Source organism: Moschus berezovskii, chromosome 7 (genome assembly GCF_049115385.1).
Source record: "Moschus berezovskii isolate FMDL1 chromosome 7, NW_MosBer_1.0, whole genome shotgun sequence".
Lineage (NCBI taxonomy): Eukaryota > Metazoa > Chordata > Mammalia > Artiodactyla > Moschidae > Moschus > Moschus berezovskii.
In genome coordinates, this window is record NC_142466.1 from 46608770 (window position 1) to 46626280 (window position 17511).

The window sequence follows — 17511 nt, forward strand, 5'->3', positions numbered from 1 at the left end:
AGAAGAGGGCATTCACAGACTGGCTGCAAGGTGGGAAAACAGAGACAATGAGAACCATGTGCCTTGGCAGAGAGGGGAGCATGCCAGGCACCCAACAGCTGGCACCCAAGGCCCCATTCCCAGCCTTTGTCCGGGCAGTTTGTCTGGCAACCATCCTGGAGAACACGGGACTCATCCTTCTCTATTCCCAACAGCCAATCCCACATTCCAACACTACCTCTCAGGGCACAAGAAAGAGAGAGGAACAGAGAGAAAGACAAGAGGTGAAGTAGGAAGCTGGCGTCTTTGTCTCTAGGAAAAGACACGCAGAGAGAGACATAGCTTGACTGCCTGTTCTCCATGGCAAACTGATAGAAGACGGAGATGAGTGGCACATCACCAGTACTGGACAAAAGGCACCATGCTGAGAGCCACACAGTTTCCTTGAAAGTGGAGTCCTGGAGAACTGGGGAGATACTGAGAATATGAACTGGTATTTGTTACTCGGATATTTCTCCTCTAAAGATTTTCTTCTGAAAAGACCATAATCTCCTCTTTCATTCTCTAACTCCTCATTCTACATGTTGGGAGAATCTCCTGATCTGGACACTATGGGCCCTTCCAGATAATTGTGGGAGCAGCTGTTCAGTGTGTTTTCAAGCCTCCTCAAGGGTGGGAGCATGGAGGGAGGACGGTGGGAAGCCACTTTCCCACTGAAAGAGAATAACCCAAAGGGCAACAAGGAACGAGTTGTGGCTTCAGGAAAAAAAAAAAAAATCTATTTGAGATGTCAAATACTTGATTCCCAGCAACAGCTCCATTAAATCATTTATTGATTTAGTGTTCAAATGAGGTCAGCTCTAAGGAGCAGATCAAGCTGTTCTTGTCCTTCAGTCCAGATGGTTTTGGTGATCGAGATCTCACAGGCTGTAAGTGAATACAGGTCAAGCTTCTCTGCATAATGCGAGTCTCCCCTAGGCACTGTCAGGGGCCAGCAGCTTCTTCTCTCCTTCCCTCACCCCAACCCAAGCCCGCCCATGCCTCAGGGCCTGTCCAGACCCAACTCTTTCCTCACTCACCTGTGAGCCCAACCTGAGCCCTCAGCTTGTAGAAATCTCTGGGAACCTGGCTATAAGGATGAGGATGCTGTGGGAGAGGATCACATCATACCAAGTTCTTCAGCTTGAGGAAGGCTGGTGTCTCCACAGTCACCAAAGACAGTTCTTCAGTGGAGACTGTCTTGGGAAGGAGAAATAAAATCCTGGGTCTGGGATTTTTTTTTTTGGCATTGCTTTCAGTCTTGGCTATACCACTTGAAAGTGTGTCAAATCTTTTTTCTTTCTTCAGTTCAGTTCAGTTGCTCAGTCATGTCCGACTCTTTGCAACCCCATGAATCACAGCACGCCAGGCCTCCCTGTCCATTGAGCTGGTGATGCCATCCAGCCATCTCATTCTCTGTCGTCCCCGTCTCCTCCCGCCCCCAATCCCTCCCAGAGAGTCTTTTCCAGTGAGTCAACTCGTTTTTCTTTCTTAATTGGAGTATAATTGCTTTACAGTTTTGTGTTAGTTTCTGCTGTACAAGATGAATCAGCTATAAGCATAGATATATCCCCTCCCTCCTGAACCTCTCTTCCTCCCAGCTTCCATCCCACCTCTCTAGGTTATAACAGCTGAGCTCCCTGTGCTATACATCAGCTGCCCACTAGTTGTTTTAAGTGTATCAAATTTTGAAGGTGGAATTATCTTTAAAGATAACCCACTCCCACAGCATGTCATGTACCAGCACTGCTGTAAGCCTGTGAAAATTTAATCAAAAGACCCCAGTGGGGGCACGGTAGAGATTTGGCCAGCTGCCCCACCCTTAGCTTGCTTTCACACTTTTGTGCCCACCCATCTGGGCCTCTGCCACTCCACCCTCCCACCTCCACCTTACCTCCTCCATGGGCGTTTAAAGTTGCATCTTATTCCAGGTACATCTCTTCTGCAGTTTTCTAAAGGGTTTGCTTATGGTTGATCAGAAAAAACAGGAAAGGAAAAATATGACTCAATTTTATCCAACTTTACCATTTCTTCCTTTTTTGTAATACAAGAAAAAATTCAGTGGTCCAGAACTACCAGCATCCTTAGATGTACCAGTGCTTCAAAAGGATACATCCATGGCCACTGACAGTCTAGTCTCTGCAGATTTCACTTGGTACAAGAGAAGAAAGACAAAGTAAAGGTGGAGATAGACCCAGGCCCATTCTGAGAAGGAATCAGCAGAGGGAGAGAAGAGTAAGAAGGAAAGTTCCAAGTATAGCTGGGGCCACCAGCCATTCTCAGGCAATGGTGTAAAGTGCTTCCCTGCTTTTGTAAATGAACAGGATCTTCTCAAAGCAATCACCTGAGAAGGTTAGAATTTTATTTCCACAGAGAAATCCTGTGTAATAAATACTTAGGAAACCTTCTGCTGTCTATAGGATTTACACAGATTTATACTTTATAATACTGGATATCCTCAGCAATGGCAAATCTTTACCATTTCAGGACACATTTGATGACAGGAGCAAGTTATATAGAGTAAAGCCTTACTATGAAGCTGGGCAAGTCCCTTTTAGGTCAAATTCTAGGTGAGGTTGGTTTAACAATTATCTTTCTCTTATTTGTAAATTTCCCAGAAGTGAGGCGGCTAGGCTGGCTGGGCCGTGATCACCATTGCTCACCAGCCAATAGGGTCTTGACACTGGCAGGTCCAGTGGACCAAGTACATTGCCTAGCAGGGTCAGTGTCACTGCAAGAGAAAGTTCTCATCCTTGGAACACCTTCACTTTTCTGGGTCTGTAGCAGACTCATGTTTGGGTCCTTAATTGTCTCTCCAATCCCCAGATCTCACCCAGTTCCCCATCAGTAGTATTCTGCCAGTTTTCTTCAACCCTGTGTTCAGGGCCAAAAGTGATTCCCCCAGATATCCTACTATGGCTTGGTGCCTCCTTCCAAATCACTTAAAAAGATAAAGCAAAAAATGAAAGTCCCCTCCCCAATCTCACAAGCCTAGGCTACTCTAGTGATACCTAGTATGTTTCTTCCCACATGGTTTCTTTTTGGGGATTCAAGCATGCTCTTTTAACTAAATCAATGCACACATTTTGAATGACAGGAAGAATACCCTGTGACCCACCACTCTCTGCAGAGCCTTAAGTAGGCTGTGATTATCTAGGGCCAGGATAGCTTAATTTCGAAGTCTATAGATCTCTCAGTGAGCTGCAACTTATACCAATCTCAGGTCCTAGTAGAACTCAGGTAGGCTGTGAGACAAGAGAGGATGTTCTGCTGGACTGCTCAAGTGACAAAGTCAGTGGTAACTGCTGGTCCAGCAGCCAAAGGTCTAGGGCCAGGATCTGATCAGAACTCTGCCCTGTCCTGGATGAGTCCCTCTGCTCTCCAGCTGCCTCACCTGGTAAAGAGAGGTGGAATGAGAGGGAGCCAGTTGTTAAGATACCCAGGGAACTAATCTGTAATGTAATGGAATAGAGAAAATGGTATTAATTAGCACTCTGCTCAGGGAGCAACCTGAGTCTGGTTTAAAGGAATATATTGATAAGTTGCCAAGTATTCAGGTGGAAAGTGAAAGTGAAAGTCACTCAGTCATGTCTGACTCGTTGTGAACCCATGGACTATACAATTCATGGAATTCTCCAGGCCAAAATACTGGAGTGGGTAGATTTTTTCCTTCTCCAGGGGATCTCTCCAACACAGGGATTGAACCCATGTCTCCCACATTGCAGGCGGATTCTTTACCAGCTGAGCCACAAGAAACGCCCAGGAATACTGGAGTGGGTAGCTTATCCCTTTTCCAGCGGATCTTCCTGACCCAGGAACCAAACCAGGGTCTCCTGCATTGCAGGCAGGTTCTTTACCAACTGAACTATCAGGGAAGCCCATTAAGGTGGACAGAAGAACATTTCTATAGTACTGGCCTACCCAGTATCTATCTTCTTGTCTTTTGGCATCAGAAGCAATATTTTCTGTGACGTACCACCTCCCCCACCCTCAGTGCAAATGGTTTGGGAGCTTGACTCCTTCAGGCTGTAAGAACTGGCATGTGACCCAGGCAAGGACAATCAGAGCAGCAAATTCCTCTGGTTATAGTCACTGATTTCTGGGTTGGGCAAATGACCCAACTCAATTACATGATGCTCAATTCTTTGGGGACATTGTTGGGAACTATTAGGGAGACTCTGTTCCAGCTGCTCAAATGATAGGATGTAAGCCAAAAATTGACAGCCTCTTGCCACCATCAGTGAGAAGATCCTGGTGAGAATGAAACAGAAGAACAGACAATATGGAGCAAACATGATGCCCTTTGATGACATCATTCAAGTCCATGGATCCAGCTATGCCCAAAGCAAGTTAATTCCCTAGAGTTTAACGATCGATATATTCCTGATTTTGCTTAAGCCTATTTTTTTTCCACTTAGTTACACTTACACACACACAATCCTGACTAACACAACTTCCAAGGGGAATGTTTGGGCAACAAAGATGATGAAGCAGGGCTTTTGTTTTGTTGAGATGTGCAAAAGCTGGGATGTCACCTCTAGCATTCTCCTTTTCCACCCTTTCCTCACAGGAATTACTTCTGTTATTTCTTCAACTCTAAGTACTGGACAAATATTTAAGAATACCCATTTGAAAGGGCACAGAGGTATGACCGGCTAGAGACACATGTATACCATGGTTCAGATCTAATGGAACCAAATACTTGTTCATGTTCCAGTTTCTCCACTAACTGTGTGAATTTGATTTAGTCTCACAGCTTCACTAAGCCTAAATATATGTGCCTGTGAGGATGAAACGAGATAATGTTCATTGAAGTGTTTTGAAATCCATAAAGGAGTAGGAGTTGTGAGTCAGGGAAATCTGAACACTTACCACCTTGCAAGGCTGCTACATTACAGAAGAAAACATCCTGAGGGAAGAAAGCAGCACTTCATCGCAAAGCAAGGAGGCTGAGCTGGGACACATTTTAGTATCAGCAGATCATGATGCCAAATGGAACTTCATCTCTTTGAATGCTCAATAACTGATATGGCCTCCAGTCTTCCTGTTACCCGAAAGTAAGTTTATGTGTCCAATGTACAGTGAGGCCAAACAATACCAAAACGTGGGAGTTTGGAACAGAGAAAAGTTTATTGCAAGGGTGTGCAAGGAGATGGTGCTCATACCTTAAAACTCCCAAATCTACCCCGCAACAAACGCTCTCGGCAAAGTCATTTTCTAGGAAAGGTAAAGGAGTATGGTTAGTTGTTGCAGATTTCTTGGTGTCAGAGCCTTTGTTCTTGAGGTCAGGTTATGGTTAGGTAACAATGTTCCTGTAAATATCCACCAAACAAATGTTATTCTCCATTCTGACAAGAAATGGTGAGGTCCCAAGGCTCAACTTTTCCCCTGTGAGGTCCAGGTCCTGGCTGAAAAGCTCTTAGTTGATGGTTTCTTCAGAGCCAGGTCCCCAGACCCTGCCCAGCTGTCATCCCTGAGGGAGCCAGGTGCCTGGGACCTCTCGCCTTCAGCTCCTCAGGCCGCCCAAATGGTGGGGGCCAGGTCCCGCAGATAACATTCTAGGCAGACAGCTGCTGCCATTAGGTCACAGGGGTGGGGATAGGGGAGAGGTTCACTGTAGCCTCAAGGCCTGGGTCCAGCCAGTGGGTGGCTTTAGCGAGAGCTCTAGAGCCCTCCAGGACACAGCCCCCAGCCTATTCTCTGGGCCCCTCCACTCACTTACTGGCCTGAAGCCAGATAAGCTGGAGGGCCACGGGAGAGGAGGCCAGGATCTGCCTCTTACCTTACTCTCTGCCTGACGACCACCAACTCCACTGAGGGTTGGCCGAATGGCCTCACTAAGGTTGCTCCTGGACAGTTGGTCGCTTGTGGGAGGGGCCCACTGTGGCACCGACCAATGACTGAGCAGGATCATTAATGGTCACTCACTGACGGCTGCTTGGAGGGGTGGGGGGGCCACTGAGGAGACAACCAATGGCTGAGCAGGACCACTAAAGGTCCTGTGCTAACTGTTGCCTAGTAGCAGGGTGGGCAGGCTGGAAGAAGGACGGTGGTCATGGCACACAGCATCCACAGTTTGCTAAGGGCCACTCTTTATTATACTCTCATTGCTTCTCTCTCCTAACCTACCCCTTCCCCAGACACAAGCAGACAGTCAAGATTTGCGCCAACAAGCTCAAACATTCCAGATGGGTAACCAACAGGAGAGTACCACTGGGGAGAAAATAATTACATTCAATATAACAGTCATTCTAATCCTTTCAAGAAAGCATGAGAACTCTTTTAAATATCTAAAATTTTCACAGACCTCTTTCCACATGTTCATTGAGAAAACACTTTATGAATTCAATGCTACTTTAAAGTGAATTTGTATACTACTCATAACAATGGCAGTTCCTAACACTTGGAGTCACACAAGAATATACAAGTCATATGAGATGCTTGGTGTTCAGTCCCCTCAGGTCAGGGGCAAACAGACGAGACAACCAGGATAGCCCTGCTGTTCCCCTGGCAGCTCCCCCCACCACTGTCTGGTTTCTGTGCCAATGTTGTTTTCTTGGTATTCTTAAGAAGGGCACTTGCCACTTGCTCCTTCCATCTGAGGTTTGGTTGTTTTCCACTTCCTTTTACATTTTTCTTCCTCTCAGGTGGGTGAACAGTTCAAGTTTGTTTTGTTATTTCCTAACCTGGGTCACATTCAGGACTCTGATTAAACCTTTACTATTTCACCTTCTGAACTCCCAGAAGACAAAACTCAAAACTGCAAATAGTACCCACTCAGGTTGTCAAGAGATGGAAAAGCTTTTCCTTGATGTACAGCATCAACAGCTTTAAAAAGCATCCACTTGGGTATCACACTGATTTTTCTCAATTAATGGCTCTATTTGGTCACTATCAACTTCAACTGCTCTGCCTGACCATGGAGCATTGTCCAGTGAGAAATCACCAGCATAAAACTTTACAAACCACTTTTGACACGTTTGATCAGTCACAGCACCTTCTCTGTACACTACACAAATCTTTTTCTGTGTTTCAGTTGCATTTTTACTTTCCTTGAAATAAAAAATCATAACATGCTGGAGAAAAAAAAAGAAAGCTCCCACTTAAGTTGTACATTTTAAAGAAGACACTCAGAGAGTATCCAGGCAGAATCTTTTCTGGACAGCTTATTAACAGAGGAGCAGGGCCAGTCGGGGCTTGTTGCAAGTGCAATTCAAATGGCAAACCACTCCAGTATTTTTGCCTGGGAAACCACATGGACAGAGAAACTTGGTGGGCCACAGTCCTTGGGTTATAAGAGTCGGGCACAACTAAACCACCATCTTTTAAAATGCCCGTTTAAAAAGCCCAAGGCCTCTCCACATTCCCAGACCCACTGCCTTGAGGGCCCTGTCTTCACATCTTGGTGATAGCTGCTGGCAAGTAGTGCCCAGGTCAGAGTTCTGAAAGTCCAGGTGTTTGGGGGCTCAGGCTTGAATATGGCTTGAAATCTAAAAATATGGCCAATCATTTTATGGTGCTCCTTCCCCAAGGGTTTCTCCTTGACCTATTACCAAGATTTGGGCTAAGCCCTCACAGGGTTCTGGCACTCTCCCTGGGCTCCCAAGTCAGTAGAACATCTTATGACCCCCTCCTGTTGAGGGCTCAGGTGGGTTCCACTGCCATGTTAAGGTTCTGAGCCGAGAAGGAAAGAACAGTCAATGTGACTCTCAAAGAGATTGTGCTCAGTTGCTAAGTCGTGTCTGACTCTTTGTGACCCCATAAACTGTAGTCCACCAGGCTACTCTGTCCATGGTATTTTCCAGGGAAGAATACTGGAGTAGGTTGCCATTTTGTCTTCCAGGGGTTCTTCCTGACCCAGGGGTCAAATTCACATCTCCTGCATTGGCAGATGGATTCTTTACTACTGAGCTACTTGGGAAGCCCCCTCAAGAGATTAGGGACATTGTAGTTTACCACAACACACACACAAAAATCCCAGCCTAGTTCCATTTCTGACCCTTATAATTCCCAGAAGCCCAGATAAGAAGGTAAGATGGTATGGGACTAGGTGGGGCCCATAATCTGAAGCTCATGGGTGTGGGTGTCAATGCTGTAAGGTGGAGGCAAGGGTAAGTCACTAGATTCCAACCACTTGACTTCTTATTCCAACTGCTTGACTTCTTACAAATTTTCCAATCACAAATGGCAGAGTTTATCTTTTCTAAAAAAAAAATCCTACTAGACCAAGTACCTGCCAAATATGATTTTCAGAATAAGAGCACTACAAGCAATACTTTTTTGTGGGTGGGAGGTATGGTAAGTTCAATGTCCAAGTCAGTTTGAAAAGCAGTAAGTAAAACTGCAACACTGTCTACACCTGTATTAAGTTGGCTTTTCAGGGAAAAGGGCTCCCCTGGTGGCTCAGACAGTAAAGAATTTGCCTGCAGTGTGGGATACCCAGGTTTGATCCCTGGATCACGAAGAGCCTCTGGAGAAGGGAACGGCAACCCACTCCAGTATTCTCGCCCAGAGGAGCCAAGCAGCCTTCAGTCCATGGGATCTCAAAGAGACAACTAACACTTTGATGACTGAGAGACTAACACTTTCTTTTCACTTTTTCAGGGAAAGCATTCTATGATGCTAATGTACAACAGAACATGCTCTGGGAGACATTACAGCAGACCTAACATAATCTAATTAAGAGGTGAAGCAGTGAATCCTGAAGAGAGGCAAGGGTAGAGGTAAGCCACTTAGGCAGTATCATGAGCAGGCCTTGGATTCCTCTCCATCTGTGGCATTTCCTTCCACAGGCCCTAACCACATCATGAGTAAGTTGCTTGTGTGTGTCTGTGTGTGTGTGTGTGTTTTAAGGGAAGGTGCAGAGGAGCAGGACAAAGGGGATACTTGATCTTTTATTTGCCTTGCAGCTGATGAAAAATAATGGGAGTTGCCCCTGAGATTCTTAATATAAGTAAACATATACACACACAGAAACAGGTATATAACTATAAAAACAAAATAGTGCAAGTTATTTGGAAATAAGAGGAATACCCATCATGATCCCCTCCTAATTCCTATTATCACTTATATATGTCTTCAATGCTCTTCTAGGGATAGCTTTTCATGTCACTGTCATTATCATTTTAATTTTTGTATTCCTGGCAATGGAAAAAAGCCCTGATCTTCCTCCCCACTTCTGAATTTGTCTTTCCAGAGGTGGAAAAAGACAGAACCACGATGGAAAGCACCAACAGGCATTGCGTGTCCTTTCTTCAAGCCGGCTCCCTACCCTTCCTGCTGACCACAGCCCACATGGTGTTCCCACTGCCAGTTCTCCTCCCTCTGTGTTATTATCCTGGTATCCTCCTCCTTCCAGCCCAAGAATACCACTAGCTAAAATGATAAACTTTTGCCCAGTGTCCATATTAACTTTGGCCTACCAGGTACAAAACTCTTGCCTTTTGTCAGGAAACACGTGTTGAACTGAATTCATTCTTGCACACTCAATTCTTTTTATTTATTTATGGCTGTGCTGAGTCTTCGTTGCTGTGCGAGGGCTTTCTCTAGTTGTGCGTTGTGGGGGCTACTCTCTAGCTGCAATGCACGGGCTTCTCATTGCGGTGGCTTCTGTTGCAGAGCATAGGCTCTAGGGTGCATGGGCTCAGTAGTTGTAAAGCATGGGCTTAGATGCCCCGTGGGATGTGGAATCTTCCCGGACCAGGAATCAAACTTGTGACCCTTGCATTGGCAGGCAGATTCTTAACCGCTGGACCACCAGGGAAGTTCTGTCCACCCTATTCTATACCATGATCCTGGAAGATTTTGGATGGTGAAAGATGGCAGTGGGCAAGCGGTAATGTAGGATATTCTCCCAAGAGTATTCAGGGAACTAGGTAATGCAGTCTATAGTAGACAACTGTTATTTCTGCCTTCCCAGTGTCTTTTCTCTTTGTAAGAGCATTCAGATTTTCCTTCAGGAACCACTTTACCCGTTCCTCTCAATCTACAGAGTTTGGTTGAGGCTGACATCCCTACCACTCCAGGGATGAGAATAGGACCCAGATCTGGTCATTTTGGAGTCAACCAGAGGGAGACACAATTCTGGAGGATGTTTTTTGTTTTTTTTAATGGGTAGAATCTCTCTGACCACAAGGTTGCTAAGAACTGAATGTTCAAGAGAATGCCTGATGGAGAAGAAACACTGGAAACAATACTGGGAGATGGGAGAGCTGAGTTCTGATGGCATGCAGCTACTCACATGGTAGTCTTAGGTGACACTCTGGCATGATGACACTGGAGCTCTTCATTTGGTTTGGTGCACACAGTAGCTGAGCAGTGCTGAGCCCTGAGGCAGCCTGCTCACTTCACCTTGACCAGGTGGGTCCTGCTAGAACATGGCAAACTTCACAGAGATGCCTGTAGGCACTCTTTTTAACTCTATAGCATGTCATGGGGCACTGTGACCCCAATCCATGTACAGGTGCCACATCTTGCCTCTGTCTTCTGGTTGAGTCCATCCAAGTATCAGATATAAAGATAAACCCTATGACCCGTGGAGACATGAACCTGTTAGGTAAAAGACTGCTTTGAATCCTCATCAGGGGATTAACAGCTAAAAAGAATCCTAAGCATTTAACACATAACCATTTAATAAGTCCTGTCAGTACCAGGGTGGACAGCAGCTATTTCCCATTTTATAGATGAGGTAGACGATCCGCCCGATGCCATGTGGCTACAGACTCAGCTATTTAATAAGATGCAAACACAGTCTCATTCCTAAGCCTGTTACTTCCACAGTGCTCTACTGAAACTCAAGAAGCCAAAAGCTTTCCTCACAAATGATTGAATTCATCTTTTTTTAATAGTCTTTCAAAAAAACACTTTAAAACCACAGCCACACCAAACTGTAAAAGATCAAGCTACTTCACATCAAAACAGGTTAACACAGAGAATTAAGCAATAACTGAGGGTGTGAAGTGTGAAGAAGGCACCCAGGGGTGTATGAGAACCTGCAGTTGGGGATGCCCCATAGGCCGGGGGAGTCCCTCCGGAGATGCTGAGACTCTAACATTATAGGTGACTCAGTGAGGGGGGAGGACTTACATGGTTTTACTTTCTAGGCCTCTTATGACAGTGTCACCAAACCACATGTTAAAATACAGCCACATGGCAAATTTCTGAAAGGCTCCTTATAATTTTGCCTTTTAAATTGCTTGGTTGACCAGCAACTCATTTAATACATGACTAGCAATAATTCCTTGCAATTATTGTGTGTGCCTGGAAATATGTGTGAAGAAACAAACTCATTTATATTGTTTTCAACATTTTACATTTGGAAATGTTTCATTTTGCTCTTTTTCTTTGCTTAACTTGAAGCCAGTTTTTTTTTTTTTTTTTGGTAAGCCTTCCCATTGGTTCTTCAAACCTTACAGATATTAGGCACAATGCCTTTACTTGCCTAACAGTTAAACCACAGAGAGGTGAAAACAGAGCATTGACAGAGGAGAATTTGAGAAGTATGGGGAGCCAAGTGTACTCAGCATTTAAAACAACCTGAAGTCAGTTGTCATGACCTGAAATTGGATCCCTCCAAGCAACAAGCCAGGCACCATTTCAAAATATATGATCCCACCAATATCTTCCCTTAAAGACTGAAGTGATATCTTCAGGAGTCCTACCATTCAAGATGCACCATGAATAGGCACCTGCCTCGAACATTCCTCTTCCTTTGGGGCAGCATCCACTCCCAAGAGGAGACCAGTTACCCAAATGGCCACCAGTGAGTCCAACAGCAGGTCCACCACCTTCAGGACCATGTGGTGACAGGGTATTCACAGAGTAGACACATGAAGCTGCCAAGTGTGTCATTGTTGGGCTAGTTCATTTAAGTCAGTCTCTGATTTCTAGGAATTTACCCACCTTCATCAGTTTGAACACATGATTTCACAAATGACAGTAGAAATTATTAGCAAACTAATCAACCTGAAATTTTTAGATGTAAAGCTCTTTAAGAGGGTTGGGAATGGGGGCAGGAAACACAGAATAAAGAGTGTCTAAGAGATTTCAGAGAAACATCTCGATGTTATGAGGATGGGAGTGGCATGGAGGAGGCAATGAAGGTCATCTTTCTGGTTTTGGGGGCACTGAAACCAGGAAACTCTGATGGAGTGCAAATTACTTCTCACCTACTCTGGAGTCGGGTGAGGAAGAGCAGAGGTCCAGGCTGGGTACAAGGCCTCATACACCCACCCTGATTTCCCAAAAGCAATCCAAGTGTGCAGAAGTGAAATACTTATGCCATAACAGCTGGTCAGTAGCTGAAATGGGCCAGAAAGCAAGCTGGGCCTCTTACCTCCCAAGATCAGCATCCCCTCCCCTGTAGACCTAAAACAAGGGCATCAGCAGAGCAGGATCCACATCTAGAACCACCAGTATCAGAAGAACCAGGAAGACAGGAAGTGGCCCATGTGCCAAAAGCTCTGCCCCAGTCCATCTACAGATGCTGATCAAAGGCCAGTGCCTCAGGCATGGAGTCAGGCTATCTAACTATTAAGGGCCAAATGAAAGACAAGGATTAGAGGAGCCATGGACCTAGTCTGCTCCTGACAAATATAACAGCCCTATTTGCTTGAGTAAAGGAGTGATGTGGCTTGGTCTCTGTAAGGTGCCAAACACTGATAAATTTCCCACTCAAATGGCTTCAGAGACCTAGTCAACTAGAGTACAGAAAAACTGCGCTGGCCTGTTGACATTCCTCTTAACTATTGGTCATTTGTAAAGAACAGGCCAGGGTGGTCTAAACATGGAAACTCTGATTGAGTGCAAGTTACTTCTCCTCCACTCTGGAGTCAGATGAGGAACAGCAGAGGTCCAGGCTGGGTACAGGCCTGTGATGCTGCTTCTCTATCCATCACAGACTGTTATAATCACCTACCAGTACATTCACATGTCTCCAAAAAACCACCAACAGATAAAGTCAATGAGGCCCCACATTCTAATCCACCCACCATAACCAATACCCTGGAAAAATCCACTTCTGCACCCTGCTTTGGCCCCCTCACCTCACCAGTTGAATTCCACCCCCACCTCAGGCACGGCCAAAATTAATCCCTTAGTTTCCCGGTGTTTCCTTTTCTCCATCTACCTACAATTTTGTCCACTTCCTTAGGCCTCCTCTACTCCAATCGTCTACTTTCTTCCCTGCCTTTTCACACCCTTCTCTCTTCCACTTGGCCACCTCAAAACTAACCGGCAGCACTGGCCTTACCCAGGAGCCTCCCAACACAGAAGACATAGCGGGATGGCTACCTCACCGTTTCTCATTGTAGAGTGACAATGAGAGGACAGACACCACAGTGCAACCTAAGTTTGGGGGCTTTTTGGTTGGATCTGTAATCAATGATGTCCTTCACCACTTTTTATCAGAAAAGATAAAGACAAACAAACAAACCACAAGGTTCAGCTGCCCTCTGAGGGCAATCTGGATTTCAGCAGTGCCTCCTCCTGCTCTTCCCCCATCCGCACATCATGTTGCAACACCCTAGCTTCCCCCTCATCCTTATCAACTGTCTTGTTGAATATCGTAAATAAGCATGATGGAAGGAGGCTGGCTGGTATTCACCCAGAATATAATAGAGAAGGATGGTAGAAGACAGAAGCAGGGCTTGGAACATAATAGGAAGGTAAGGCCATAATTCCGTCATGATCCCTAAAACATGTATATGCCTTAAAAAAAAAATTACTAGTCTTATTGAATTCAGACTGGTCTGTCTCTGTCAACAGAGGGAAGTATAGGGGTCAAGATAGAAAGCCAAGGTCAAAGTGCTGGAATATCCCATCAAACTATACTAGGGGTGGCTGCACCAACTAGGAGCTAAGCTAAGAACAAGGCAGAGACTGCAGGAGCAGAATGTCACGAAGAAGTACCAGTAACCTCTACCCAAGGAGAGCTGTTGCTTCTCTCGGGCACCTGAGAAGGAGCTGGCAGCAGACTGCTTAAATAAATATTAAATGTGTCTTCCTATTGCCCACAGCATCGCTACTACCACTCCAGAAGCAGCTGTACCAGTCAGAGGGCTGGAGACCACCACTTTCGTTGTTGACAGCACGTGGAGGCTCACGTCCCTTATACTGGATGTAATGATCTGCCCAGTGTCTACATGTCTACCCTAAACTAACCAACAGGACCCATTTCCCAATCTTGTGCCAAGGGACAGAAAGTTCCTGCTGGACACAGCCAAAGCCATGTGGTTCCTTAGTTCTATATCTGAGCATGGGTGGATCTGGGTTTGAACGTCAGCAGCATTAAATAAAATTACTTTGCCAACAAAGGTCTGTCTAGTCAAAGTTATGGTTTTTCCAGTAGTCATGTATGGATGTGAGAGTTGGACTATAATGAAAGCTGAGCACCAAAAAATTGATGCTTTTGAACTTCGGTGTTGAAGAAGACTCTGAGAGTCCTTTGGACTGCAAGGAGATCCAATCAGTCCATCCGAAAGGAAATCAGTACTGAATATTCACTGGAAGGACTGATGCAGAAGCTGAAGCTCCAATACTTTGGCCACCTGATGTGAAGAACTAACTCACTGGAAAAGACCCTGATGCTGAGAAAGATTGAAGTCAGGAGGAGAAGGAGATAACAGAGGATGAGATGGTTGGATGGCATCACTGACTCGATGGACATGAGTCTGAGCAAGTTCCAGGAAGGAGCATGACAGGGAAGCCTGGCGTGCTGCAGTCCATGGGGTTGCAAAGAGTCGGACACGACTGAGCAACTGAACTGATTTGTGGAAAGTATAATTTTCAGATGTCCAAGAGTCCTGGTCCCGGCTATTCAAAGACTAACCTAGGTACTGCTGTGACCAGATGACCTTAAGATAAGGTATCACAAGAAGTCAGATTCAAAGCATGAGAAGGATTCAGTGCATCGTCGCTGGCTTGAAGATGGAGCCAAGTTACAAGGAATGTAGGCAGCCTCTACGTACAAGCTGAGAGTTGCCCACAGCTGACAGCCAGCCAGAAAAAGGAATTCCATTCCAACAATTCTGCCAATAATCCAAATGTGGTTGACTGGAAATGTATTCCTGCCTGGAGTCTAGCAGCTTGACATTAGCCTTGTGAAGCCATAACCAGAGAATCCAAGCAAGCAGACCAGGACCACTGACCTACAAAATTGTGGACAATAAATGGTACTACTTTAAGCTACTAAGTTTGTGGTAACTGGTTATGCAGAACAGAAATCTAATACAGTATGTAGAGCTCTCAGTAAGTAGACAACCACAGTTCAAAATGGCCTGACCTGTCAGTGTTAGCTCCCCACTCCACATCCTCCCACACCCCCAGACACAAGAGCACAAATTTCCTCTGGATCCCTTTTACTGAAAAAAGAAAAGGGTACTTAGAGACCTGGGGAGGTAAGGACCATGCCTTACTTCAAAAGTCCACCCTAGGTAGAATATCATTTGGAATCCTAATATAAAAATCAGATATTTCCCCTACCACCGATAACTCTGAAACCCCTACAAACACCACTTGGAGCCTCTACTAGCAGCAGGTACAATTGCCACAAGTCCTGAGTGTTCCTGCCCATTCCTGCTGGGGAGGCTTTTTCCTGGCTCTTTCTTATCACGTGTTCACAGCGAGCAATCTTGAGGGGTGAAGTAATGTCCCTATCTGGAACAAAGAGCAGGCTTGTACGAGGTGGAGTTCCTACATGTGCATGTTCCTTGCCTGTGATGCAAACCACTCGTGTGCATGGCATACCGGCAGACCCTCCACATCTTGTGGGACTTGGAGAAAGAAACCAGTGAAGCTCATGCTGCTTCCTGTGCTCTGAGTAATAAACCTTTTTGTCTATGACATGAGATTTTCATGTTTTCTGCTAGCATCCATGAAACAGTAATAATCTAACTTACTAGCTTGCAAGTAGCATAAAATTCCAGACTCTGATACTTAGATCTTGAAATCAGGAGAGCTAATATCTCTATATTATCAATTTTCAAAAGGGACAAAATATCCTTTTTGAATTTCTCTTGTAGGGATAATAAAATCTGCATCACTGGGCTATTGGGAGAATTAAATGAGAACATGCGTCACACACCCGAGATATGGAAAACATCCAATAACTTTAGTTGGACCCTTGCACTCCCTAGTCATTCATCCCCCCAAAATCCACATATAATGAACCAGATGGGGAGCAGTGTACCTCCAAGATAGTAGTCCATTCAGAAGACAAGGGATAAAATAGTCTAACATACCAATTTCTGACATTTGCATTACATGACATTATTCATAAAGGGCTTCCACTCATAGTATCTCATTTAATCCCAACATAGAAACCAAGATTCAGGGGGGTCAGTCCTTGCAGAAGTAACTGTAACAAACTCCAAAGGTCTGGAAAATAGCCTCGGAAGCCCGAGGACGTGGGCTCAGGAAGCAGTGCTAAAACACAGCTGTGATGCTGCAGCAGTACAACTCTGTCCTGACGGCACACTCTTCATCCAGGTAAGCCAAGGGAGCTCCTGTTGTGACTGGGCCTCCTGAGGAATGTCTGCCCCGGAGAAATGGCTGAAAACCACAAGGTAGAGAGACGACTTTTGTTTGGATATCCTGATTGTTTTCAAACGGGAAGTTAGGCAAAGTCCTGGATGAATCTGGTCCCTTTGGTTCTTTGGCAGCTTCTGTGTTATATAGAAGCCTTTGGGCCTTTCATCTTCTGACAATGTTACTTGAGGGTCTTGCTAAGGTTGGAGAAGCCAATGCCAACACAAGTCATCAGCACTTTATCCCCTCCCTTGAGTTCTTCACCACATGGCTTGGTTTCGATTTTAAACATAATCTGGAAAAAGGTCTTCAAATGCCGCAAAAATTCTATCCTAAAAAATAAAAATTAAAATTAAAAAAAAGGGAGGAGGGAAAAAAAGGAGGGAGAAATGAAAGAGGAATTCGATTTTACAGAAATTCTCCTCTGCCAACCTAGAACTGAATTTCCTGGATTAGGAGAAAAGATTGAAATTGAGAAATTCTCATCAAAGCTGACTAAACAGCATTTATATACAGCCTGCTAGATTCCAAAGATGATTTTAGACAGCTTGCAGAGATGCACATCAGTAAATAAATGCACATCAGTAGACAAATTCAGTAAATAAATGAAAAGTTTGGAGGTTAGTCCTACAAGCACATTAGAATGGACATGAATATGGCATTAATCTTCAAGTGGTTCATACAGAGAAACACATGCTTTGATGATTCACAGTATCATGAAGCTAAAACCAAGCAGAGTGACTGCTGCTGATGCTGAAAGACAGAAGCTGCCCTCTCCATTGTTTGATCTCGACAGGCCTTTCATTCATTCAACAAATATTTACAGGTGCCTACTATGTGCCAGGCACTGTCCTTGGTGCTGGAGACATTGCCGTCAACCAAAACTCCCTTCTCTCATGAAGCTTTCAGGCTAGTGGGGCAGACAACATAAATATCCTTGAAATATATATATATATATATATATATATA

The 17511-nt window shown here is 44.9% G+C and overlaps 1 protein-coding gene across 1 annotated transcript in view; it reads right to left on the reverse strand.

Annotated features, from left to right (window-relative positions):
* Window positions 1–4460: 4460 nt before the first annotated feature.
* Window positions 4461–17511, reverse strand: part of RCL1 (RNA terminal phosphate cyclase like 1) — a 77674-nt gene continuing 64623 nt past the window's right edge. Inside the window, exon 9 of the mRNA XM_055428280.2 lies at window positions 4461–16874. Coding sequence (XP_055284255.1) covers window positions 16724–16874 — 151 coding nt within the window. The 3' untranslated portion in view covers window positions 4461–16723. The remainder of the gene's footprint in view (window positions 16875–17511) is intronic.